Genomic DNA, 27,178 nt, shown 5'->3' on the forward strand with positions numbered 1-27,178 from the left:
TGGAAAGATGTGACCTTTTTACGATTATGATGGCACTTGTTTCTTGAAGTTAGTTATTTTTCATGTGATTGTCGCCTTATCAATGACCATGATTGAAAATTAACACTGAATTAAAACTGAAAAGATGTGCAATATGATGTTTGTTAATGCATTGTCCACCTACCTTTGAGACAAATGTGCACATTCTGCTATTGTACCTCTTTCTTATATTTAAATTAACAAATAATGATCTTTCAACAACTGATCTTTTAACGACCAAAGACCACATGGATAAAACAGATATTTAATAGATGATTTATTTTCAATATAAGGTCAAGTGAATCTAAAAGTACAGGGTCAAATCAGGAAGAATGGATGTATATTTATAAAAAAAATCTGTAAAAAATAGCAGTTCTCTGGTCCCTGGCCCATGGAAGTATTTTTACATCATATACACAAAGCTTTCTTGGTGCTGGGATTAAACTCGAAGCCGTTTTTGTCCCAGAACACTTTAAAAGAAATTGTCACGTCTTGGATCGGTGTCTCGGATAAATGGAAGTGTTGAGGAAGGGTGGACAGGAAAGGACAGGCCTTTGAGGACTTTTGGAATTTTGGGAGTTTCAGAACCTACAAGCTATATTACACCAGCCAATCTTGAAGAAAGAAAAAGAGACATATTACGGAGGGTTTGTATTTCATAGTACACCAGTAATACACCATGAAGTCACCATTGTGCCCGACTGATACCCAGTGATTAGAAAACAGGATTTGTGATCAAAGTGGATTTAACTCTGGCGAGGCCGTGGCAGGGAGGTGTTTAAGAGCTGCTTAAGAGCTGGTGTTTAAGAGCTGCTTAACTCCGCCAGGCGAGTGACAGTGAAGCCTGAAACTGGTAAAGAAACAAAACACAAAAACATTACACAGTCAGTCAGTGGGACGTGTCGTTGCGGTCATTGCTCGCCGCCTCTGGAGCTGTGTGGGCACTCTGCCCCTGGTCCACCCCCACCTCTTCCCCCTTCTGCTCCTCTTGGGCCTGCTCTGGCTGTATGTCTGGAAGCGCTGCCGCCGCCGCCACCACCGCTACCGCCGCCGCCGCTACCGCCGCCGCCGCTACCGCCGCCGCCACTTCCTCCTCCTCGGTCTCTTCGCTGGTGGGCGACTGAAAACCGCTGTCGTCGTGCAGAGGCGGGGGGAACGTGGCCGTCGGCCCTTGAGGCCTGTCTGACGGGGCTGCCTCCGGAGGGGGCTGCAGAGACACAGCCTCGGAAGAGGGCGGCGGTGAGGCCTCCGCCTCGGAAGAGGGCGGCGGTGAGGGCTCCGCCTCGGAAGAGGGCGGCGGTGAGGGCTCCGCCTCAGCTGGAGGCACTGCTTCCTCCGATGATTCCTGGTCAGAGGGGGCCTGTTGCTCTGTCGCCACCTGGCTTCTGTCTGCCATTTCCTTTGTGGGTGACACACTTTGTCCAGCTGATTCCACCACCGCCACTATTTCTTTATCCTCCACCTCCTCCTCCTCATCCTCCTCCTTCGAGGCGGAGCTAGTTGATAAGTCTGGCAGGTCCTCTGTGTTCACATCATCCTCGTCGGTGACACCGGGCACTTCGATCACAGACACGACCTGCTTCATCCGCCTGGCCTTCTGGGACTCCTGGCCGTTTCCATCGGCGTCCCCCCTGTACTCGCCAGCCCAGTTGATGGCGGCCTTCTCTCCGAGCAGCTGGAGACTGGGGTCACTGTTACTGAGGACGATGCTGTCCCTGTACAGGTTGTGCCTCCTCTGGATCGCAGCCTCCTTCAGAGCTGTGGGTCGAAACAAGGACAGTTTGTTAGATAGAAGTGAAACAACCGCAGTTTAAGTAAAAAAAACAACAAAACAAAACCAAACTGCAAGCTGTTTTACTAACTTTCTATTTTGACCCATTGTGAGCTAGTCACAGTGAAAATGAATTGAGGGTGTGCCTGCTGGTTATTTGAAAAAAAAAAGAGGAAGCAGATAGCATCCGTGGAGGGCGGCTACTTGACGGTCATCATGCCGTACTTCTTCCATTGTGAGGAGACTTGAAAAGTACAGGCGTCTGGCAATAACAGGGCAGTGGATGGAAGTGTGGTATGTTGTGTTGCAAGAGGGACTTTTCAACCTCAAATGATTGCAAAGGAAAATGCTGACACTTCGTTTTCTTGCACCCCCAAGCTCCAGAGTGATAAATCGAGTTGATTGCACCACATAGAGCCAAATCTAAAACGTATTAAAACATAACAGCAATTTGTATGAGAGTAGCCGCGGGATGCGGCGATGGTGGGAAAAATATCTAGCTAAAAGGAACTTGGGCCGGGGGTGGGAAGGGGGGGTGGGGGTTGAGTGGCTGCAAAACCAAAACACTGATCCCTGCGCTGTGGCGTTCTGGCCCGGTTGAGCCTCCTGCTCTCCGACCCCCAACCTGTGCCCCCAAATTCACATGCTGAGCATGAGAAAATCTCCAAGGACCCAGGATTTCCCCCGAATTGGCTGCCGGTTATGTCTGACGGAGGTTTGGGAATGTAACTATGGTGAGCCAAAGTAAAACAAACCAAATCTGTGGAGGTCGACAAACTTAAATATGATTCCGAGGAAGGACTTTATTTTTTTGCATAAACACGTGGGAACTCTAGGGATTTGAACCATTCTTCAGCAGACCTGCTCTATACTCTGCATGCCTAGTGATGAATGTTCATCGGAGGGAGACTCACTCATGCTGATGTCCTTCATGACAGAGTGCAAAACCACCTCCTCAAATATGTTTTCCACCAGGATGAAGCGGGAGAAGTCTTCGAAGATCAGCTCCTTGAACTGCAGGACCTCCTATGGTTGAGTAGCAATAGATTAGTTATTATAGAGTTATAAAAGTTGAATAGTAACATTCATTTTCATTTTACTATTTGAGGGATGACTGCTCCAAAGTAAAATCACTGTATAAAATTAGCAGATGTAAAAATCGCTAATAATATTCAGAAGTTGATATTTTGGCTCTGTTCTTGTTTGTTCACAAGACTTTAAGCAGAAAAATTGCAGACAATTTCACAATAAAATTCATATCAAAAACTTCTGATGGTCATATTTCTAGTTTTCTCTTAATATTTGAAGTTTCTCGTTGATATTTAAGAACTAAAGTGAATCTATGAGTAGGAAAAGTGAAAAAAATAAAAAGGATAATTACTAATATAACTAATATAAAATAGGGAATTGTCTAGAACTTCATGTGGACTTTACATTTATGAATCAAGATTTTTTTCCATTTAATCAACTTATCTTGGCTAAACAACGTTTTGGAAGGCGACTAAAAGAAACTATTAAAATCAAATTGGTTCACTGATCTGACATTTCAAATTTGAAATTTAGAACTTAGATTAAACTACGGTTCTATCTAATATTCATTTATGGGACAGAAATTCATTTGTGAATAGTTTGACGGATGAGATTAGACAAGAATTTGTGGACTCTGATGTTTCGCAGACAATAATGTGATCTCTGGTGAGAGCAGAGAGCAGGTGGAGCAAAGTCTAGGAGGTTTACTCTGGAAAGGAGAGGAATGAAGGTTAGCCAGCCACAGCAAGACAGAATTATGGATGGAATGTAAGAGGAGATGAAGTTAGTTGGTGTGAGAGACGAGGATGCAGAGGAGAGGGTTAGACGAAGGCAGATGATCGGTTGCGGCGACCCCTGTAGGGAGCAGCCGTGAAGAACTGTAGAAGAGATATGCAGATGATAGAAACAACGTTTGGGATCATCTGCAAGAATCAATGTCATCTGCTCTTCCAGAACAACTTCAAAAGTCTACTTCTTGTCTTCAGGAGACCAAACACTGTGATTATTTAACAAATGCGGTAGATCCGTGACTTTTATGCCGTCTTATTTGGGGAAATCTGCTCGGCGCCGAGGGAGGACTGCTTTTTCTGGACACTCACCGGGGAGCAGGAGGGGCTCAGCTGCTTCAGCATGTAAGGGATGAAGATCTGGAGCAGGGCCTCGCGGAAGAACCGCTTCCTCACGGTGCTGCTGTCGTAGTCGAATTTCTGACAAGGAGAGAGGATGGCGTGGAGATCAGCCTCGGGAGTATTAGGTCTTCGGAGCACTTCAGAAGATCCACTGGGTTGCACTTGCGATCACCACTTCTGGGTGTTCTGAGCCATTTCTCTTCACTTCTCAAGGCCCTCAAGTAAATTGTGATCTTGTCAGCAGAGGTTTAATTGAATTGTCGCTGTGCCCCATTTTATGTGAGAGAGAGCAACCAAGTGGGGGAAGTAAAACCATGTGAGCAAGTAAACAGGAGTGCTTACACACGCACGCACGCACGCACGCACGCACGCACGCACGCACGCACGCACGCACAAAGTGTCAAGAGTGCCTACAAGAATTCCGTAATACAAAAACATGTTGCTATTTCAGGGTTTTGAAAGCTGGATGAACCCAGTATTATTGTTAGCATTCCAGACTAAGTCATGGCAATAAATGAAACAGCTCTGTAGGCGGTTTGGACATGGACATACACAGATATGGACACACACATGGATACACACACAGACACGGACACACACGTGTGTGTGGTAAGACCCGGGGGATGACTGAATTTGCGAGTTCGTGTTGATGGCAACAACTCCAGTCAGTCAATCCAATGTCCCCTGTGCGTTCTTTACCTTTATGACCCTTTCCTGGCAGCGCTGGATGGTCTTGCAGAGCTCCTCTGAACCTTGGGACTCTAAACTCTGATGGAGGATCTGCTCGAAGGTGTAGACGGCATCATCCATTTGCTGCGGGGGTAGGGGGGACTTTCATTAGTTTGTGTTTTTTTTTTTTTCCAACCAGACTTTGCAAGTCAAATGGTTCCAACATTATCCTCTGCGGACTAAATAAATGATAGCATTAATTATATTTTTGAAAATTAAACAAAACAACTTGTTCCAAGATGGTGCCTGGGCCCATGATCACAACAATATCCCTCCCAGACCCCAACTGGAAGGAAACCAAATCGTCAGTGTGACTTGTTGGGCCCGTCCCAGTGCTCAAAAAGAATGGTTCAAGAGTTTCATTGGGGGAATAATTTAATTCCACTTTTATGAAAGTTGGCATTATAGGACTTTTTGGGAGGCTGTCGTGTTCACTGAACACATGTGAAATCAGGAACGGCATCGCCAGCCGAGCCTGTGAGCGGATCAATCGAAGATAAGAAAAAATGGGTTCTCTTTCAATTGCCAAAGACATTATTTTCCCGATTTCTTTAGATAGTTGGTGTGTGAGAAACTGGATGCAGAAGAGTGTTAGATGGAGGCAGATGATTGGCTGTGGCAACTCCTAAAGGGGGCAACAGAAAGGAAAAGAAGATATTTCTTGATAATCAGGTGGAAACTTTCCTGTAATTTTAAATATATCTAAAATTAATTTTCATCCCACGTCTCAATTTAGGTTGACTGAATCCATAAGGTCAATTTATTTCTTGTTACTTTAATTTATTCTCAACCACTTTAAAGTTGAAATACTGCCTCAGGCCAAGATGCATCCTGAAAAGGAAATTTTAGTATCTCCTACTTTTTATTTAGAATAGATCACAGCAACTCCAGTGCCGCAAGATGAATTTATTGTTGTCCCGTTTAACATCTTTATTCAGTCGAATCAGTGTGGTAAAGTGCCCTATGAGGACGGATGTATGAGAGGATTTGAAGGAACGCAGAGTTAAATGCGCAGCTCCTGGACAATAGCTGAACTTTAAGCGACCTCAAGTTAAAGTGCAGTCGCTCCCTGCTGAGGAGTTCTGTGGAAATGAGTGGGGGCCTGAATGCCTTGCTGGATAACCCCATGTAATGACTTTCTGTGTGAACCAGAGCGGCCAGAAGCTAAAATGGATATCCATGGTTGGTTAGGGTAAAGAAAATATCCTGTTTTGGGGGCTTCAATATCATGAATTGGTATTCGAAAGGGGCGATGGAGGGTGAGATTTTGAGATATTTCAAATCTCAACCTGCCGTGAGGGGAGGAAATAGCCTCCGGGCAGAAAAAAAAGCAGGAAGCGTTACAGCCATCTGGAGTAAAGAATGGAGAGGAGCTCCAAAGACCGGAGGGTCTGCGGTTAGTCCTCAGGAAAGGTTGCTTGAATATGTAAAAATGTTTTATGGTGCTGAAAGGCTTTTTAAGACTTTGACTTGCCCACAAATTCCTTGACTTGAGCACAGCAGTGGGGAGAAGCATCAAAATGTATAGTTTTACCGAATGGTAAAATGATAAAATGTTCAATCGACAACAAAACTTGTTGAAGGTGTTATGAAATGAGGTTCTCGAAACAGAGAAATGCGTTTAAACATTTTCTGAAAATGATGATGGTGTCTAGGACGTTTAAATGTATAAAAATATACGGTCTCAAGATTGCATCTTGCAAAGTGTTATTCAATTAGAAAGAATTATCTTTTAGGATAGTTCGCTATTTTTCCTGCATTCTGGGAACTGCAAAAGGCTTGGCAGTGCTGTAAGTCACTTTTGGAAAAGACGGCTAATTAATGCCGAATAACAATGAATCTGATATTCCCGTTGTCGCTGCAGGAGACAGAGCCTGAGTTGGAGAGGTGAGCTAATGTCAGTACCGCCCCTGGAGGAAAACCATACAGTGTTTCAGATCAAGAACTGAATATCAAGCTTTCAAAAAAAAATCCACAATGAGAACTTGAAACCATGACATCAGGGATAACAAATGAATATTACTTCCATTCCATAAAAAGATTGTTGATTGAGGACAAGCTGCGGCTAATAACCAAGAAAACTTGGTTAAGAAACAGACGAAATGTTTGTGAAACTAAATCTAGCAGATGTGATGCATTAAAAAAAACAAATGTTTGTTCATCATTGTAAAAACAGACCCGATCTCCATCAGAAAGTTACTTACATGTAATTTTCAGAAATACAGATCAAATTCAAAATCGCGCATGCACTTCTAAGGATGTCAGTCACCTCTCTCATCAGCATCTGGGCCCTCTGGATGAACACCGATGGGCTGGAGACGTCGAACCTCTGCTGTAGTCCCTCCAGACTCAGCTGCTCAACCTTGTCGTAGCAACTCTGCATCTTCACCGGGTGAAAGGCAAGCATTGAGATCTTCTCCATGTGCTGGATGGGGGAAGTGTAGAGTGATTAAAGGTTGAAAGATTATCAGCATTTGTAATGGTTTTGACAGCAAAGACTCAAATCAGTGTGATGGATCACAAGTAACCTGTGCCATGGTCTCCTTGCTGCCATCGTTGAGCGTGTTCTTGCTCATGTCCACCAGCTCGCTGAAGAAGATGTCCCGCACCTCGGTGAAACCCCGGCTGGTCGGCTCCATCAGCGCGTCCAGGATGGAGCTGATGTACGGCTCGATGCTCACCTTCAGGAGCTTCTCAGCTTTGGGCAGGACCACCGCTGTGGAAGACCGTGGTGAAGTTAACTCGTGTGAGGACTACAGATTCATTGTGTGCAATAGGAATGTTGCTATTTCGACAGTGGGGGAGCGGGAGTGGATCGCCACCTCGGATCTTGTTGGTGACGTGGTCCTTGGAGGTGATGATCTGGTCCATGTCTTTTCGTATCAGAGCCTCCAGTGAGGGAAGGCTGGCCTCGCACTTTCGCACCGCCGCTTCATACTGGGCTTTGCACTGGTCCTGCACCAGGCTATAAACCGCAGCACTGATCTGCACACACACAGCCCGACATGACACTTTGAAATAGTCAAAAATGCAAGCTGTGCCACTAGGGTTCGGATCTTTTGTCCACCCTTTTAGTCACAGCCCAGAGTTTGTGATAATAATTATTATAAACCCTACTTCAAAACAGGATTTTCTATGTTTTTTTTCTTCCCTAAAGCAAAAACTAGGGCATTCTTACCAGCATCCAGTTCCTCTGCCTCTCCGGGAGTTTGCCCTTGAGCCGAGGGCAGATCAGGTCCCTCAGTTCTGGGAGGAGACCCTCCATCACAAGGTTGGAAAGGATCTTTTAAAAAAAAAAAAAAAAAGAATACAACACAACGGTCAGTAGTGAGATGAGCATAATATATATAAAATATTAGTTGTTTGAGATGTATAATGTATAATACTTTCTTTTTTCTTTTATCTACCATCTACATAGGGGGACAGTGTACCCCTCCTTCCTGTCACCCAACCTCACGACTTTCATTGGCTGGGATCAATGGTGCTTAAACCGTGACTAACGCGGTTAAACAAGAGAAAATGGCTAGCAAATTAGCGAACAAAACAAATTGGTTTTGTCCAACAGCTAATTCACTCAGCAGGGCGTCTGAGGGTAGTTTCAGAGCAGAATCATCACAGCGGCCTTTCGTGAAAATGGTACCCCTGACTTTTAACATAAATGCAGCAGCAACAAAAATCTTTAAGTGTTTCCCTAAAAAAAATAGAAAAATGCCCTTGCAATACTTATTTGAAGAGAAAGTGTATACATGACTCAAAATGATCTAGATGCATTTGAGTCAGGACAGGTGCTCATTCTTTTTTTGTGTAAAAAACATCCCTTTTAAACTTTCTCATAAGAGATGATTAATCTAAAGTTTATTTTATTATTTTTTTAACAAAATTTTGACGGAAAAATATTTAAGACAACGACAATTTTGAAATTAATTTTTTTTTTTTTTCTAATTACGGCAGCATCTCCATCCAGGCACCAGCTACAGTATTCTGGAGCTAAACAGGGGTGTTGGAAGTTACAGGTTGGGCATGCTTACCTGATGAGGGGTGCCACACATCATCTCCCAGGTGCCGTACTCGCCTTTGGCTTGGCGGAAGAGTCGCACTGCATCCGTAAACGCAGGCGTTTGAACTTTGTTCTCCTCCGGCAAACCTGGAGCGGGAACACGATGGAGCCATGATTGATATTTCAAGCCACTGATTTACTGCACACTAGATCGACCAACTCTGAGGAGTCCCCCCCACCCCCTTTTTTTTCCCTGCTTGAGATTTGCTGATTTTTCAGACACTGTCGCATAATTCCTGCTCTTGATCTCACCACCCTGATATTTTTAAGTAAGTAAGTGGAGATACATTCCAACAAGTGGCTGTTTCGAATGTTTACAGACAACCTGACCAAATATGGTAAGGGACACGCTTGAGAAGACCCGCTGTGTAGGAGACACTCTGGATTGGGTTCTTCAGGACTGTCGTCTTTCACAGCAATGGGCTCAATGTCACAGAAAGAAGTTTCTGGGAGTTAAGTGCTACTACTTAAGCAAAAAGCTGGATCTTGTCACCCGCATGCAAATTAAGACAGAACTATGTTGCGTCACGTTCATTTAATGGGTTACGATTAAGGTCAAGGCGTCGGGATCCAGTGACGCAGAGTCACTGTCTGGACGAAATGTGCAAATAGCTTGTGTTGTGAGGCTCGTACAACTGTGTACGAGCAATCTCAGGTGCTTGTATAGAATCATTCAATGGAAAAAAAAAAAAAAACTAAGCTACTTTTTTTTTTTTTTTTTTTGAGAAAATGTCAAGAAAGGGACGCCTATTTCTCCAAGGACAATACTACTTTATTTTAAATACTTTTTGAACAAACTGAAGGTCAAGTTGTAGAATTTCAGCGAACTTTCAATCAACGTTCCTTATAAATCAAGGCGCATGGTCCGACGTTGCTGTATCTTCACAAGCATGTTATTTTAATTTGTTTTCTATAAATTTTACATACATTTTTCAGTGTGACTTGAACTAGCAGAGCAGTATGAAAATGGAAGAAGTGTTGTTCTGTGAGCTATTGTGCAGACAAAACAATTTCATTGACAATTCCGATCAGGAGGGGCTGAAACTCAAACCCTGATTTCTGATCTGAATTAAATAAACAGTGCTTGTAACTAGAGGTATTTTGGGGTTGAGGGTGAATTCATGGAGGGGGATATGCAAACGTGTGTATATATATATATATATATATATATATATATATATATATGAAAAGGAGTAGCTCTCGCTCCCCTGGTTTTCAGCCTTTACTGGTGACCTAAAATCGCCAATAGTTAATTTGAAAACATTTCCTTCAGTATATTAAAAAATAATCATGAATTGAATATGGTTTCACCAATGGTCGTTTTCCTATCATTGCTCAGGGACACTGATAGACAATGGTAGACAACATTCAACATTGTAAATTATCGAAGCCTCTGAGGAAACTGATGGAAACGTATCTTTATTGTGAGAATTAATATTTATATGGCTTTAAATGGAAACATGGCTGATGTTCCAGAGCATACTGGAGGACTGTACCTCCAATCTCATGATATTTGACAATGAAAAGGTTTAAAATGGGACACATCAAATGATATTTACATTGCATGTTCCTGGAGTCACAACACACAATTTCTAGTTTTGAGTACACTGTCTCTTTTTCATGCCCTATAGATGTATGTAGATTTGAAGATTACGGAAGAACATACGAATAAAATGGGTTTCATTTTTCTGTTGCTCACTCTGCGACACCAGCTAGTGATTCTGTGCGCAGAGATTCAGGAGCAAAAACCATATTAACAAGATAAAATAAAGATTTTAAACTGGCTATTATTTTGCAAAAATACATGTCACTTAGTTGAGTGATATAGTCATTTTTTATTCAGGTTGACAGCGGACCACATGCGATAAAACAGTGGGACATGGAAGCAGATGGCAGTTTTGGTTTGCTGCAGATGCATAATTTAAGTTAGGGTTTTTATTTCCTAGATACCATTGGGACTCAAATAGATGTTGAGTATTATGTTTGGAAGTATTTTTCAACCCAGAGTGTCTTTTAATGGAGTTCAAAATGTTTCCTGCTGCGAGTTGAAATAAAATTGTTTTCTTTGTAGTAGTTAATTGATTTCACACTATAATCATATATATTTACATACATCATAAAAGGTGATAAAAAACAATCATGCAGGCAATGTTTTTTGTCATTTTAGATGTCAAAAGGGTTTTGTGGCTCTAGATGTTTCCGTGAGAAACAGGTCCAAATGTTTTTTAAGGTTCCCAACACCTGCCCTATGCTATCCCTGCTATGTTTTGGTACTTACATAGCACCAGTTATGAAAAGCCACGCAGAATCAGGAAACGTGGAATGACCACCTCTGCGACAAAGTAATCATACAAGACAATGCTGTGGAGTTGCTGGTGATAAAGATATTCACTCAGCATATGGAAAACACTGTGGGCCAAAAACACCTGTCAGAAATGTATGTATGATGTAAGAGAAAGAATATAAATCCTGATCAGAAGGTAATACTTTGTTTTTTTTTAAGCTGCGGGGCTGTAACGTCACCAAGGCAAAAGCAGACGAACCTAAGCTGGAAGTGCCCTCGCTATAAAATTAAGGTTGGCTTTCTGTGAATGGGCAAGTTTGCATTCGGTGGATACAACGGAGAATACAGCCTGGATGATGACGAACGGGAGCTCGGTGGAGTTTCAAACATTCTGAAAATAGATGGAATGCAAAAGATGCGTTCTTGAGAAAGTGAAAAAGAAGCAGCAGACAACATCGGCTTTGCCCCGCCTGGGGCCAAAAGACTCCCTGCTGACGAATTGGGTTTTAAGGCCAACTACTTCAGTCCTTTGTTAACCTACGGCAGGACTTCATCATCTGCGGTTCATAAATCAAGTGTGTGGCTCAAACAAAGTGTAAAGCGTGTAGAGGTTTTGGCAGTGAGTCAGAGCTGCACTTTAAGTGGGTACCGCGCTCCTTGTTTGCCCACCACGCATGCCAGTTTCCTAGGGAAAAAAACAAAAACAAACAGAAAAAAAACCTGACAATTTGATAAGGTTGGAGGCAGTGTTCACCTCCTCACCCTCCCCGGAGAAGGAACTACAGATCCGAAACAGCGGCTACTGTAAAAGCAGGGTGGGGTGGGGGGATCCCTCATTTCAGCCAGCTAACCAGATATTCTCCACAAGGAGGGTTCTGTGCCAGTGTAATGAATGGCTCTACTCAAAGCTCTGGGAAAGCTGGATGACCCCCTACCATATTCCACCACCTCCTCTTTGTGAATTAAGTCTCTTATTTGTTCCCCTTGTGGGTCTGACCTGAACATTTACTAAATTAAATGCTCTGACCAAGTAGCCTCATATGCCAGTAATCTTTTTGGCATTTGTTTTAAAGTGCTTGCAAAACACTTTACAAAACAATAAAAAAAGGTTTAGGTTTAGTCCTTCCTTTTGTCTTCACCATCAGCTCAATTTTTCAGCGCTCGTGACTGAACATTTGGGAATCCTGAAGGATCTCCTCGTCTCAGCTTAAATGTTTCTAGAAAGGAGGTCTGGTGAGAGTCCGGGTGGAGAAATAAAAAAGCTTATTGCGGTAAGGGGTGTGATTGGCGCTTGCTGTGTATAATGTGTCACTGATTAATCTGAAAACAAAAGACTCTCTGATAGCACCCTTATCACAAAAAGCGAAGCCTTGCCATAGAAAAGATGGTCTCATGTGGCTTATTAGTCTAAATACCACTTTTACTGATTCGTACTGAAATGTGAGTCGCCTGCAAGGTGGTTGTGCAAATGAACAAATGAAAACCCAAAACATGTGACTGACACTTGCATATCACACCGGGCCAGGAACAAACACCACTAAAAATGTGCAAAGATTACACATTTTTATAATGTTTAAAGGGAATTAAAATGAAACACATCTAGATTTTTCCACTGCAAAATGTCACAATTATGACTGTTAATCATTAACACGTAATCACACACACACACACACGACAAAGAAAAAAATTCCAAAAGCTCATCTATTGAATGCAATATTGTTCTGCTGTGAACCTCCAACTTCAGGAACATGAAGGAAACAACCACATGTATTTTCATATGCGGTCTATTGTTTTGCTATGAATTACAGCAAGTCCTATCTTATTTGTCGTGAACTTTGTTTGGCTTTAATTTATTCTAATTTCTGAGGAAACGCACCTCAGCGCACTGAGAATGCAGTTTGTCGATGTTAGAAAAATACAGTTTAGTGTCTGGTATTGACAGTGCAATTTTATTTCCTGATTGTAAGGCACACAAGAGCATTTTAGTGCAATGAGTGTGAACTCATTTGTTTATCCGTTGGAAGCTAGGAGTAGCTGACAAATAAATCTAACACAGCTGGCACATGAATGCAGGTTAATGTCACCTTAAGACACTATTTGAAGATGGTCCCACTAAATCTAGAATATGTGTGTGATCAACAGTTGCTGGAAGAGGATTGAGAAAGTGGAAATTATATTTTGGGGTTTATTTGAAATCTTTGCATGGCTCACTCAAGATAATAACCTCTCTTGGGGAAGGACTTCAGACTTCCTGCCACTGGTATGACTAATAGTTCAGGTCCGTCACCAATGCCCCCCCCTCCCCACCCATCCACATGCGCGCACACACACACACACACACACACACTTCCTGGCTTTGTCATAACTCGGAGTTCTGAAACAATATCCTGACTCACTTGACTGGGGACTGAGTGGTCGACCTCAATAGAAAAAACAAACCAAATTGCCATGAATCCACAATGACACACACTGTATGCTGAGTTAAGTTCTGAAAAAGCAGACACGTTCATAAAGGAGGTGAGTGGCATTGATCATAAGGCAGTTTTTTTTTTTCGTTGCGACAGATTTCATCATGAAGGGCTCTTTTCTGCTCATTTCCTTATTCCTCAAGCTTAACCCACGTTGGCAGGATTAGGTCACTATGAACCAGAAATCTACCCAAGACCAATTCTCAGCATGAATCTGGACTTGGGAGTTTTTTGTGCAAAAGGCACAAAGATTAACCCCCTTGGGTCACCGTGTATTTTAGGGACTCACCGTCATTCGCGTGTCTGACGCAGTCTTGAAGGACAGCGAGCCATTTCTGCTGCTCGTTCTGGGTCACCGCGCAGAAGTAGTAGTGGCGGGCGTATGGGTGCCAGAGGATGAGGGGAAACTGGGTGGCGCACTTTAAGAACGGTGAGCTTCCCTCCTTGGCTTTCAGATCTTGAAGAAAAAAAAAAATTTATTTTGATGGTTATTTCATCGAGATAAGAGTAAAAAGTTTTTTAGATGTACCTGGTTTCATTCACAAACCAACAAAATATATATATATATATAACACAATAGACAGTCTCATTGACATTAATGTTGCCTCAAGAATGACTTTGGATCAACGTCCCACTAATTTGTGTGTCGCTATCATATAACATCAGTCTTGATATTTACATGTCTTACAGATTAACTAGCTGGGGCCATATTTCCCACGACTTTGCTTGACATGATTAACTCAGTTGAGACCAAGATAGAGATTTTGTTGAAAGCTGACTGACCGACAAACACAATATTTAAAAGAAAACAACAGGAACGTTGTTGTAAATACGATAGAATTAATACAATGTGCAAACATGCCTTAATTTAAATGTGCCGACATGAATTTTCTTAAATGCTCACTAATGTTATCTAACATTTACATCCAGTTTCACTTTTCCTTTATGGCACTATAGACGGCTCCCTCCAGCCCCTGAAAATCATATACACTAAGTGTTGTAGATGCAACCTTTTTTCTGTCTTCTCAAATGACTGACGTAATTCTAACCTTTGTCACACTGCACAAAATATTTCAGTTCTCCATGACAGTGTTTCCTTAGAGATTTAGAATAAAAGAATACACTGAGTCAGTAAACACGTGACAGGACATAAAAAAACAAAAAAAACAAAAACGCCAACTTCTGCAAAAAAAATTTTTTTATAGCATTGTTAGAAAATATTCATTTGAAGTGAGTTCAGGATCGAGGACAAACCCGAAATGCACAAAATTAACTGAAATATGAAGTCTTGGAGCAGAGTTTCCGTAAAATGCTATTTTATAGACATGATGGTGTGTCACTTAAGAGATGGAACGTGTTTTTCACATTTTTACAATTCGCAAATGTGACAAGTCGTTGTATCTTTATGACTGTGCCAGTTCTTGACTGTCAGGAAGCTTCTGCGTATTTCTGTTAGGTGAGGAGGTGGGAGACGGGAAACATTTTCATTTCAAGGTTTTTCTCGCATTGACCGGGTTTATTAATATCCTTTACGTATATTGTGGTCTCAGTACGTCAGCCTGCAAGTGTATGTTTTGTTTTATTGAATTCATGTTCCACAAATTAATTTAGAGCAGAGTTCAGTGCATATATCATTACGTAATTTTATTTCATAACATTTCATAATTTGCATACTATTTCCCTAAATATTGTCTCCAATCTGAAAGCTGCTGATCAGAAAGCAGTTGATCATGTGCCTAGCTATATCGGGCTCATTTCAGATTGCAGGAGTCACAATTCAGTGACGATTCTAAATTTTAAATCTTGGCAATGGTCTTTTTCAAATCAAATATGTTAATTATCAAATGCAGATTCAATGTCAATAATGGAAGAGGCACCTGGCAAGCTGCGTCCGATCAGGTCCAGGTAGTCCTCCATGGATGTCAGCACTTTGTATCCGGCACAGTTGACGGTGCCCTTGGGGCTCAGGTGTCTGTCATGGGACTGGAAGCCAGGATGAGGAGAAGAGTGTGGCTGTGAGACTCAGAATTGGGTTCCAGCAGCGCCAGTGTGTTCTTTTTGACTCACCGCTTTGTTGTCGTACAGGTTGATATTGTACGAGTCTGGGATGAAAAGGAAGCGGTTCCGCCACTTTTTGTTCTCCTCGATGTACTGAAACAAGGAGCCCGAGAAAATGGACTTGTTCTCCAATGGAATCTGTTGGAGAAAAACACATTTTAAATTGAACTCTTAAAATAAAGAAAAATAAAAGATCAAAACATTGAAAAGTACCAGTACCAGGGGGATGAAAAACCATATCCCCACTTACTAATAAAGCTTAATTAAACATTTAAATGAAACTCATCTCACAAACTATCATTATTTTCTTTTGAATGTAAAGCTTTCAGTATTTCTTTTTTTCAAAGGTAATACGTTGCCCATGTGCTCTTGGCGTTTACTTAGGAGTACTGAAGCAGGAAGAAAATTACTAATCATGTCCTTGCATTGAAAATGTATTGTAAACACAAGGGCATCCACATGTAAAAATAATGACTTAAAAACATTTTGAATTTGCACTGAAAGTGAAGAAATCGCCTTGTCTGTTTCTCACTTCTAACAGAGCAGCGAGAGCAGCTAACACGGGCCAGAAGTCCTGCTGTGGTTGATTGTGATGTCCAGCAATCAAAAAACACTGCCTGAGCTCATCTCTGCTTTGTACAGTTCATGGATTCTCGTTATAATATTTTTTTTTTTTTCCAGTTTTGTTTAAGGGTCACGTGAAGCCATGTGGAAAATGGCTTGCAGTGTTGCTGCACTGGAAGGCCGGCAGTCTTCGGTGTTAGTTAGCGTGGCTGATGGTGAGTTCATGGAGAGAATTATCCCTATTGCGCTCTGCCAGTTAACATCTTTGCCAAGATTGGCAAAGACATGTTTAATCCAGAGAATTTACTTCAGCAGGATGGTTCCAATCCCTATTTTTCATCAAACCATGATCCATGTCTGAACCGAGTAGGTCAGCTAACAACGACAAATGATATTCATCTATTCATTAGTGAAGTTAAAAAACAACAAAAACACCTTCTATGACTGGAAAACTTGACAGAATCAAAAAGGATGGAAAAAAAAAAAAAAATGGATCCAAAGGTACAATTCTGTTTGAAACCGACATGTTAAATGGATTAATAGAAAATGCTTAGTGGAAACCTTGCGGTGGAGCAGCTGTGGCTGTGGACCCCCGCCTCCCTCGATGTCAAAATGAATCTTGTTGAAGAGAGCCACCGCATACTGCTGCTCATACAAGCGGCCAAACTCGCCTGTCACCTGGGCTGTTCGAGCTGCAAAAAACACAAACAAATATGTGCCATTTCACTTTTCCAGAAGCTTCTCGGCATGACAATTTTCGGCTATTTCTCCCCACAAGCCAAGTTTTTGGGTCTCGATTTGCATGTACAACTGTCGTAAGCATTTAATGAAACTTGACATTAAGTGAATTATTAATGAAATATTTATGAATTAATGAATTAAACGGTTGTACCGTTCTTTATTTAATGAAGAATGGTACAACCCCACGGTTCAGGACGTGCAACGAGAGCAGTGCACCCACCCTGTCAAGACAACGGGAGCATTTAGAGCAAAATGCAATGAGTATTTTAGTTTTTATACGCCAGCCTTTACAAACATCTCTCATGAAGCCTTGGGGAAAAAAAAATCCATTAGAGTCCATTAAAGACATTTAAATTTGGAAGTTATGACATTCAGCTTTCTGTCCTGGTTGGGTTACATGACACCTAGACTTTAATAATGATAATGGGGAGTTTAAGAAAAAAAAAAAAAAAACAAGGCTCATAAACCTCAGAACCTTTGTTTAAATGAAACTCCAGCAATAGGTTTTCCACTCTTTAGCGAGCAGCTCTGACTTCATACATCACACACAGCGCCAGCTTTCCAAGCTCAGGTCTGCTTTTATTGCAGATCTCATTAATAAAATGCCAAATATTTCATATTGTGGTGAAACCTGGGAGAAAAGACCCCCAAATTCAATCTTTAGATAATGGGGTAGGGAGGGTGTTCTTTAAATTATGCTACTTGAACACGCCCCCACTGGTATCAATTTGCCAGTAATAACTCGCATAAGCTGTTCAGCTGCACAGGACTGTCAAAGTTAACGACAAATGAGAATAATCTCTCAGTCCCTCGGATTAGGGGGCCGGATATACTCAAATTCTATTGATCTCTAGTTTTCCCGATGTTTTATACCTGCAGGGTTTAAACCTGCGGGGTTAATCAGACCTTAATACTATGATACTGGTACATTTATGCTTTAATTTCCCTGGAAATGTCTGTATGGGCTTCTTCTCTTGCAAAACCGTGCCTGCAAACACTCATTTGAGTTTGTCTACAGACTTTTTGAATTCTACTCATTAAGCCAAAAAACTGGATCTACAGAAAAAGATACACAAGTTCAGAACTAGCATTTGCTTAACGCGTTAGTTTAGGCTACTGAGAGCTTTCGAGATCCACAAAAAGGCAACGAGAAGAGCAGTTCCATTTTCTTTCTTACAGATGCTCTTTCATTGCGTATGAAAAACCTCGGTCTATCCCCACCAAGCCGAGTCAAGCTCTCAAACAATCCCATGCACATGGTCGCCCGTAAGTAGAGTCACATTTAGGTAGCCGTGCAATATATTCTATGACCAATTCACCAGAATACCAAGCAACGGACCTGGCTATTGCCAGCCATGGCTGCTTCTTCATTTCCTCTTTCCAGCTGCTGAGGAGTTTACCTTCTACATGACCTCAGTGCAACCAGAGCTGGCCTGATGCATGATGTTATTCATGGCACCTCCTCAACATCAGCTTCAACATAATGATCTTTTTCCTGCATGCTCTCTCTCTAACACACACCGTATAGTAATGAGCGTGTTAAACGGACGTGTGAAAGTACAAAACACTGCAGACGTGTGTGCAGTTGTTTTTTTTTTTTTTTTTTAACTTGTCTACATGTGCAGTATGCAGCAGTCAAGAGGTGGAGCTTTTCCAAAAAGAGCTATTGAGCAAGAAACTCTACAATTTCCTGCTTTAAAACCAGAAATATTTGTACACAGTGTCACACTGCTAGCACTGATTGTTTTTATGACTGGACCACAGAAGCACTGTTGAGCTGACTGATCCATAAAGAAAGCATGCGACTGCCCAGTGTCACCGCTGCTACAAGGAGGCAGTATTTCTAAAAACAGGCTTTGCTTGTTTATCCGCAGCCCTGCTAGTATTCTGTTGATAAATTCATAAATAGACAAAAAAAGAACATAGCTTTTGCCCTGCTCTGCGCAGTAAGTACAAACTGGACCTCTACGGTACAGATGACACTGTTACATCATCAAATTGACATTTTAAACATATTCACCATGACATTATTGTTATTATCATTATAATAACCATTATTTTGACAAAAGAGCATACATAATATCAGGACCACAAATGTATCACTGTACATATATTAAAAGTGCAACGCACATTTTGGTGCCACTGTATCTTAATGCAAAATCTGAAGCTCCTTTTACACAGGCAGTGTCAACAGGAAATTACCTAAAGATTTTAGAGCGGAGTGTCTGAAGGCAAAAGACAGAGATGGCCGCATCGGACGTCCAGCGTTATTTAGCCTCTGAGCTCCCTTGTGCAGCTAAGTTTGGGTAACTGCCGATCTCCACGCAGCAGGGCTTTCGCCACATCGTTCATAGACAGAAAGCGTGTTTGTCTAAATCTGTGTATTGAATTCATCACACAATGAGCGTTTAATAAAGAAACACGCTCTATACTACGTACACCAACAAGGGTGCGCTTGAGCATCACAATCACGTGACTGGGGTCACATCCTGTATCCTGCATCATCAACCCCTTGCGCAGATGCGGGGCAACTCCGGCCAATGACACATTCAACGGCGCATTAGTCTGAAAGTCTTTTCATTTCAAGCAACACAGACAGACCTACAAGAGACCCCCCACCCCCGACGTCTCCACTCCCCCGCACCTCCCCTTTCCTCCACAGTGCCTTAACAAAAACATTCCAGGGAGATAGACCCATAGGCTGACTCATAAATTTAGACTGTGTTCCCATCAGGGCCTAGACCACGGCTGTGCTTGTGTCAGGATGCAGTACCATAAACATCAGCTGAGTCAGCCAGGCGTGCCTAACCATTTATAGAGTTAATTAAAAGGGTGCACTATGACTTCTGCTGAAAAAAAATAAAAATAAAAAAAAAAATAATAATAAGGGCCATTATTCATAGAATATACAGCATGGCTAACCAAAATGACACACAGTCACTTGCTGACTGATTCACAGACATGAGAACTAGAAATGTGTCAAACAGAGGGAAACTGAGTGATGTTTGGATTTGAGGGGGGGAGGGGGGGTCTCAGTGTTCAACATAATTCTATTAAAAACAAATGGCCAATTATTGAGAAAAATGGGGATTTTTAGAAAGGCTTTGTGTGACGCTATGCTGCATTTTAAAATTTGACTAATGTGACTAATAATGACTAATGTGCATTAGAATTTCCTGGGAAGAGCAACTCTGGAGCAAGTTTTGCCGTTGTTGAGCTTCTTAGAGGCAATTGTTTGTATTTTACAACCCTGGGCTTGGATGTTTTGGGTTTACTCTCACCACCCAAACCGTTTCCAGCAGCTCTAGATTAGGATTTCCTGTTTCCTGGCACAACAGACTCTCCTCACCGTACTGTGTGTAGGACTATTCAAGATACATAAGCAAAGTGTGCAATAACATGTCTGGCATCTAAAGCAGGGAAAATATGAATGAAAATGTTTAGAGGAGCTTTTTCTTCTGAGGTCGTCCAAAACATAATCAGTGATTTCAATTTTTTTTTTCTACAAAAAGATCCAAAAAGCTATTATACTTGACTATGAGTTAAAAAAAAACAAAACAAAGTTCAACAATAATTTTTTATGGCGGCCTCTCTAAGAGTATTGAAAACTTCTTGGAATTATGAACTTTATTGTTCTCAATTTTCATGTTTTGTACAGATTTGGCATTGTTAAAAAGGAGTTGGCTTCTTTTAACATTAAACCCCAATTTTTAACTTAATATTTGAATCACCCCCCCCCCCCCCCCCCCCCCCCAGTTTATTGCATCCCCTTCTCGGGAACAATGGAACAAAAGTAGCTTATCTCCTTCAATGTGACTCTAATTTCAATGTGGGCTGTGTGGGACTTTTTTTTTTTTTTTATTGCCCTGCAACTATGATGTACATGTGTGCAAATATGCGCGCACGCACACACACACACACAATGTATGTGTGTACATATACAACAATATCACATACCTACTGTGTGTGTCTAACTGTAAATTATATAAGTAAAAAAAAGGCTATGTCCAGTTTTTGGTTGACCTTGTTATTGGTGGGATTTTCCAATGGAAAACACATTGCTGACATGTTACATACCAAAGCCCATTTTTCCCCGTTACTCTGAAATAGCAATTGCCTGTGAAAGCACAGCACAGTGAGTGGTGTGTGAACCATCATGACACTCCCGGCTCAAGACAGCAGGGTCAGGAGTGTGAAAACTCAACTAGCAAACCAATGAGTGGGACTGAAATTCGCTTATGAAAACTGTGCACCCTGATCAAATGACCTCTTCACAGGATTTTGTAGAGTCCTGACTGAGGTGAAAACCATTCCTAGAGGAAAGCTTCTCTATTTCAAACAATTTGCATATGTCTACAAGAGCGTGACACATGTACAGCTGCCAGTTTAAAAGAGGAAATTAAAGGCCACCCATATAATCTCTGTCATTTTCAGCCCTATGTGCCCTCTTATCTACCTCCAACCCTGACCTCATGCTTGAGGTTCATGACAAATGGAGTCAATTCCCTTGAAGGCAGCAAGCTTGTCTTGGCAGAGAGTGTGTGTTGCTGGCTGTGCAGCCCAAGGACTGGAGGCTTTCCATCCAGCCGAGTGCACTTTTTTCATGCATTCTTCAGATTCCTCATTAGATATATGCAAGTGTTCCTTGCTCTGAATTTGCTACTCTTACCGCAGAAACGAAAAGATGACGACATAGCTCAAGAACTTGACTTGCATGTATAGACTCCTAAAGACAGACACACAACATTGGCTTTCTGGAGACTCCTGCACTGAAACCTTAGGTATGGCCTGCATCTTGGCTTTTTGCATTATGGGGGCAATTTCAAATAAGAAGGTGGGGCTGGAAGAGAAATATGAAGATAAAGATGGGCTGAGGTAGTAGACCTTTATGACTCAACACCACGAAGCCACTCCCTATAACACACCCTGCTTAATTTACAACATGCAAATTCAAAGACGACTTCTTCTTCACTGAGCATAAACTCGTTGGAAAAATGTCAACTGGAGTGATAAATGAACACAATATTTTCAGATAGTAAAATTGTCAATTTTTAGACTTTCTTGATCCATAAAAGTTTTGCTGACCGCTGTGAATAAAACCTTTCGCTATTAGCTCCATTCATTTTATGGGTCCAATCCTGAAATCACTCCAAGTTCAGGTCACACATGCTGGTATGGTGAACTATGGCTTCCTTAATTTAAAAAAAAAAAAGGTTTTCCAATAAGCTTTGGAGTTTGGACGTAAGATCAGCCAAGCTGTGCACTGAATCCAAGGGATAATAGCAGTGATGGTGACTGCAGTAGTAGTAAACACGACAGAATCTAGAGTATAGGATAGGAGATCTTTAAAAAAAAAAAAGGCACTGTTCCAGGCAGTCCTAAATCACCTAAAACATATAAATTAGTTTGAAACCTAAACAGCACTCAGCTTTGAAGGTCTTTACTTGGAAAAACCCTCAAACCGCATCAGTGTCATCTTAAATTGATCTAGATCCAAGCAGTGTGTTGGACACCAGCAATTGGTTAGGGATCTTCCAAAACCCCTCCTTTATTGAAATGGGTGAGTCAGATTCGAGGTGGAAATGATGTGAAATGTCTAGACTACACTGATATACAATGTTTAGCAAAGCATTCAATTCAGAGTCAGAGGACACTGTCTTTGTTGAATAGAAACTGCGTGGAAACGTAAGTAATTTTGGTGGTCGGCTCTGGCCGCTAACCCCAGCTCTAAACCAATAAGTCCCCTGCTCTCCAGACCTTAAGGAGAAGCCTTAAGAAAAAAAAAATAGGAGAAAAGAAAAAGATTGATTTCACAATCTATGGTTTAAATTCTTAATGGCAGCCCAAGAACTGCCAAGAGCCAGATATTTAGGTATGAAAGTGCTCGGTTCAAAATGGGGGAGAAACATTGCATAAACCATGCAAAATAAACATCTGTCAAGTCCTAGGTTCAAAGCTTTGAAACCAGAGGTGAACTTGCCTTGTTGCAATTGTCTTGACTTACTAGCGAGGAAAGTAATGGGATCATTGGCAGCTTTATAAAATGGAACTGGAAATGCCAGAGAATAACAATCAACCCTTTGCCAATGAAGGGCTTTTGGAAGAGTTTTCAATCCTATTAAGACATTGTAGGATCCCGCAAATGCTACTTTAAGTATATTTAAACATCAACTTTACCAACAAAATTGCACTGCCAAGGAATCACTGATGTGTAACCAATATCAGGACACACTGAAACAATTCTTATACCCGGATTGACGTGACTATTTCAAACAAAGTTTCCAGGCCTTGAAAATGCAAACTTGGGGAGTGTCCCACGACAAACAATTTAATGGGACTGCCTCGAAACACAGGTGATATGCTCGCAGAAAAGGAGCGACGGCAGGTATGCCAATAGAAGTGACAGTCTATTTAGTACTGTCACAGGACTCCAGCGAGAACAAAAAGTCTTTTTCTTTCTGTGTAAAATCCTCATACACACTGCTCCCTTCTCAACTGCACACAGGCTGCCGCAGGCCACAGAAAAGGAAAGAAGAAAGAGTTGCATGCTATTCCTTTGGAGTGGTGGCTCAGGGACTTGAGGGCTTTTATTCTGTGGTTCCAAGACCGAAAGAATGGCTACAGTTTGAGTTACACAATGACTGATGGGCTAGTTTTATTCATCGGATTAAACTGACGGTTCGGTTGCTCAAGCTGAGCTGTTGATACTCTTCAGACAAATGTGTAAATATTACCCAATGCCAAATCCACATTCTTTCCCAGGACAGAAACTGATAGCTAGAATTTGTTGCAGTGGGCAGACCGTTGGAAAGAAGACTTCTGTGTCTTGCGGTCACTTCTTTCTTTATGCTGTGAAGTCAAGCCCAAAACAGCACATTTATTCATTTATGGTTTTCCTTTGCAATGTAGACTCATCAGTCTTTTGTAGTCGAGTACAGGTCAGACAAGCCAAAGTGAGAAACCCAGTGAGAGCGCCCACCCCTCGTTTTGGGTGGGTGGGGCTCGGAATTTAATGAACTTTGGATGAAAATGATCGACTATTCAAAATCGCCACGCATACAAATAGTCAAAAACTGATTATACTAGCAATACGGACCACACCCTGGTAATGTCAATTATACTTTGGAGGAGGAACTGCCTTTCATAAGCATTTAAATAAACACAAATATTGGTCTGACTTAGGTACCATAAATTCAAACTCAAGCAGTTTGTCAATTGACGTCATATATGAAATGAATTCAACAGGTTTCTGAACATTGATTCGTTTGAGAGTAATGGATTTTGACTTGATGTTTGTATCTTCATTATCATTATAAAAGGTTTCAACTGAGGCGAGACAGACCTGTTCTGGATGTGATAAAGAGACACATTTCTTGAGGCAGAACACACAACCTTGTCAAGGGAGTATGCAAAAGCACTGAATGACAGGGGAGAATCAGATACTTGAACAAGAGAAACCCTTACATCAGTCTTAAAAAAAAAACTATTGTTATCATGATGTACGGCTATGAGTGGAAGGTGGAAAAAAAAATCTTAAATGGTTGTAAATCATTTTAAAAATCGTCTTTTTGGCCACAAATTCAGGAAAATAAACCGGACAACTTCGGGGGGCCCTGTGGTGTACGCTGTCAGGCCTATGAAGAAACAAAATGTTAAACATAACTTTTTTTTTTTTTTAACTTGCTAAAGCAAGAAGGCAACGTGGATCAGCAGAAATGTAGAACTAATTCAAGTTAATTCTCCTGTATCATCTCGGGATTAACCATAATAATCCTTAAATCCTTTGAGGATTAGTGACGATTCCTGCAGCAGAAACTTCTGCCTAAACCAGAAGTGAATTGCCGACACACCGAGTTGTGATATGATGTGATGTGGTGGGCGACATAATATTTGCACCTTTTGTGAAGACAACATTGAAACCACTGACCGTATATTTTTCTCATGCGAAAAAGTACCGGGGTTTTGGGCTAAAACTCAAAAATGGGATAAAGACAATTTTCCATCGTCACCAGTTTCCTTCTCAAGAAATGACATTATATTTGGTTTACTTTTAAGCAACAAAAGAGATGAACTACGTGTCAATGTTATTTTAGGCCTGGCCAAGTTCTTCATTCACAAAAACAGAATGCAAAAGTGTTCCCCTAACTTATCATTCTTTATAAACGATTTTGAATTGTATAAAAAATCCTTAAAGCTTATAGAAAAATCCAAAAAACAAAAACTATACAGTTTGATGTCTGAGATTTCTTGTGAACCACCAAGTTAAATATATGTTATATTCCCCTTGCAAGTGTGTTTTTTTTAATGTATCTATCCATTTTTTATTTTATTTATCCATCTATTTATCTAATTATTTTCTTTTACTTTCTTTTTGTCTAGCATCAAACATTTCTCACAAACCTTTAACGCTGTTAACTTCTGATTACATACAGAACGAATGTCCTTATGTCCTTTGCTCCCTCATCCCCGGTTGTTTCATTGACACTCGATTCAACCTTGCCATGTTTATTTGTACATATGTATATTTGTTTATGTTCAATAAAAAAATAAATTAAAAAAAAAGATTTGGTGGGTGGCGAATCTGAAAACCGTAGCAGAAGCGGAGAAATAGTCGGTGGAGTGGGAGGTTTTGTTTCCTGTTTACCGGACCTCGTGCCGGACGGAACCCGGTAACCCCGTCGAGTGACTCAAACGACCGCTCTCACCTGTAACTATCTCCCGCTTGGCTTCATCCAGGTGACTGGAAATGACGTCCCCCATGGTGGTTGGAAGCCGACGTCCCGCACCGTCTTCCTCCCCACCTCCCCTAGCCGGGGCGACCTCCGCTGCCGCTGCCGCTGCCGCTACCTTCGGGGGGAAAACGCGGGGCTCCCCCCCGCCTCACCACTCCCTTCTTTTCCTTCCCGTAAGAACCGGGGCTGCCCGGGGGGGAGAGTGAGAGCGCGAAGGTCCGGCGAGAGGGAGGCGAAGTTCGGGAGCGAAGTGAGAAGAAGCGAAAGAGCCGGACACACACTCACACACATTCACGCACACATATATACATAAATATACACACACGCCCTCCTTTAGAAAACTCCCACCTTTCAACGGGGTGCGGAAAAGTCACGTGGGATGAGCGCACGCGCACACGCACCAAATCACGTGACTCCACGCTGCTGTCAACGTCAGTCAGCTGGAAGAAGATGTATCCATAGATGTTTCCTAGGAATTCTTTTTCTTTTTTATTTCTTTCTTTCTTTCTGTTTGTTCTGGCCACACCCTGAAATGTTGTCTCATTTGTTTATCTAATGACCCTGTTTGGTTTCTTGAAGGGTGTTTTTCTTTGTCTGAGGGTTATCATTACTTTCCATTTGTTTATTTTTGGTCCCAAGTATTCAGAGGGTAACAAGAGGGTAAACATTTTGTCTGGTTCTGCCAAATTTGCTTTTTGACTTAGCTGGAAAAATAAGGCTCAGGACAAAGGGAATGAGAACGCGGTCTCAGTTTTAAAAGCATTAATTTTAAAGGGGGAGTTTGATTTCTTTTTATTAACCGACAACCTGGGGAACTTTATTTCTTCTTGGACGGTAGAAGGTATTTTGTGTTCTGTTAACAACTGCGAACCGACTTTCTCATTTTAAATTGATCTCCCTGCCAGCTAAACTTGAGTATCTTTTTGTTTTCCCCCCTGATGTATTGTTGTCAAATCCCAACGTCGAATAAAGGGATTTTTACTCAAAAAACTTGTTCCTCTTTTTCTTTTCTTTCCTTCGCCCCCCCGAATGAATTTGCTGGATTAGTTTTTCAGCTTGTTTTGCTTGTTTTAGTGAACTTTCTTCGCCCTCTTCTTTTATTGAATTGATCTACCCTGCCCCCAGTAAATTAGTTTAAGAAAGTTAAATTCACACGTCATTTCTCCTGCTTTGATCATATAAATCTATTTTTTAAACTTAATCCAATTCCATTTAATCACATTTTATTTTATTTATTTTACCAGGGACGAAGCACAGAATCATCTCACTTATCATCAATGGAAATGTTTTAATGTTTTTTTAAATGAAGATTCATTTCGCCCCCTCCTCGCATGCTGCAAGACCGTTCTGGACAAGTCTTTCTCAACTAGATTCCACCGGGTTTTGTTTGGACACTGCGACGTGATGGACCGTATCACTCCAGCCAGGCCGGGGATAATTAAATAATAAGATACAAACAGCTTTATATTTGTGTACTCTTTTTGTGTGCTGACTGGTTAAAATGTACTTATTGATTTATCCATCCAATTTGCACCATTGTGGGAGACATAATACGCTCCATTGTGCAGCTGTACAATAAAAAAAATTGACTATTTGC

The 27,178-nt window shown here is 41.4% G+C and overlaps 1 protein-coding gene across 1 annotated transcript; it reads right to left on the bottom strand.

The window, feature by feature from the left end:
• Positions 1–282: 282 nt before the first annotated feature.
• Positions 283–25,738, bottom strand: niban2b (niban apoptosis regulator 2b). Its single transcript, XM_086169701.1, has 14 exons — positions 25,555–25,738; positions 16,670–16,800; positions 15,554–15,682; positions 15,364–15,469; positions 13,776–13,943; positions 8,706–8,821; positions 7,856–7,960; positions 7,500–7,662; positions 7,206–7,393; positions 6,947–7,102; positions 4,648–4,761; positions 3,919–4,026; positions 2,704–2,815; positions 283–1,776 (listed from the first exon to the last, which is right to left on the bottom strand). The coding sequence occupies exons 1-14, from the start codon at positions 25,607–25,609 to the stop codon at positions 908–910; spliced, it is 2,520 nt and encodes an 839-aa protein (XP_086025827.1). The 5' UTR covers positions 25,610–25,738; the 3' UTR covers positions 283–907.
• Between the last annotated feature and the right edge of the window lie 1,440 nt (positions 25,739–27,178).

This window comes from Fistularia commersonii, chromosome 22 (assembly GCF_037954325.1).
Source record: "Fistularia commersonii isolate RoL2024-O1a breed Wild chromosome 22, RoL_Fcom_v1.0, whole genome shotgun sequence".
NCBI lineage: Eukaryota > Metazoa > Chordata > Actinopteri > Syngnathiformes > Fistulariidae > Fistularia > Fistularia commersonii.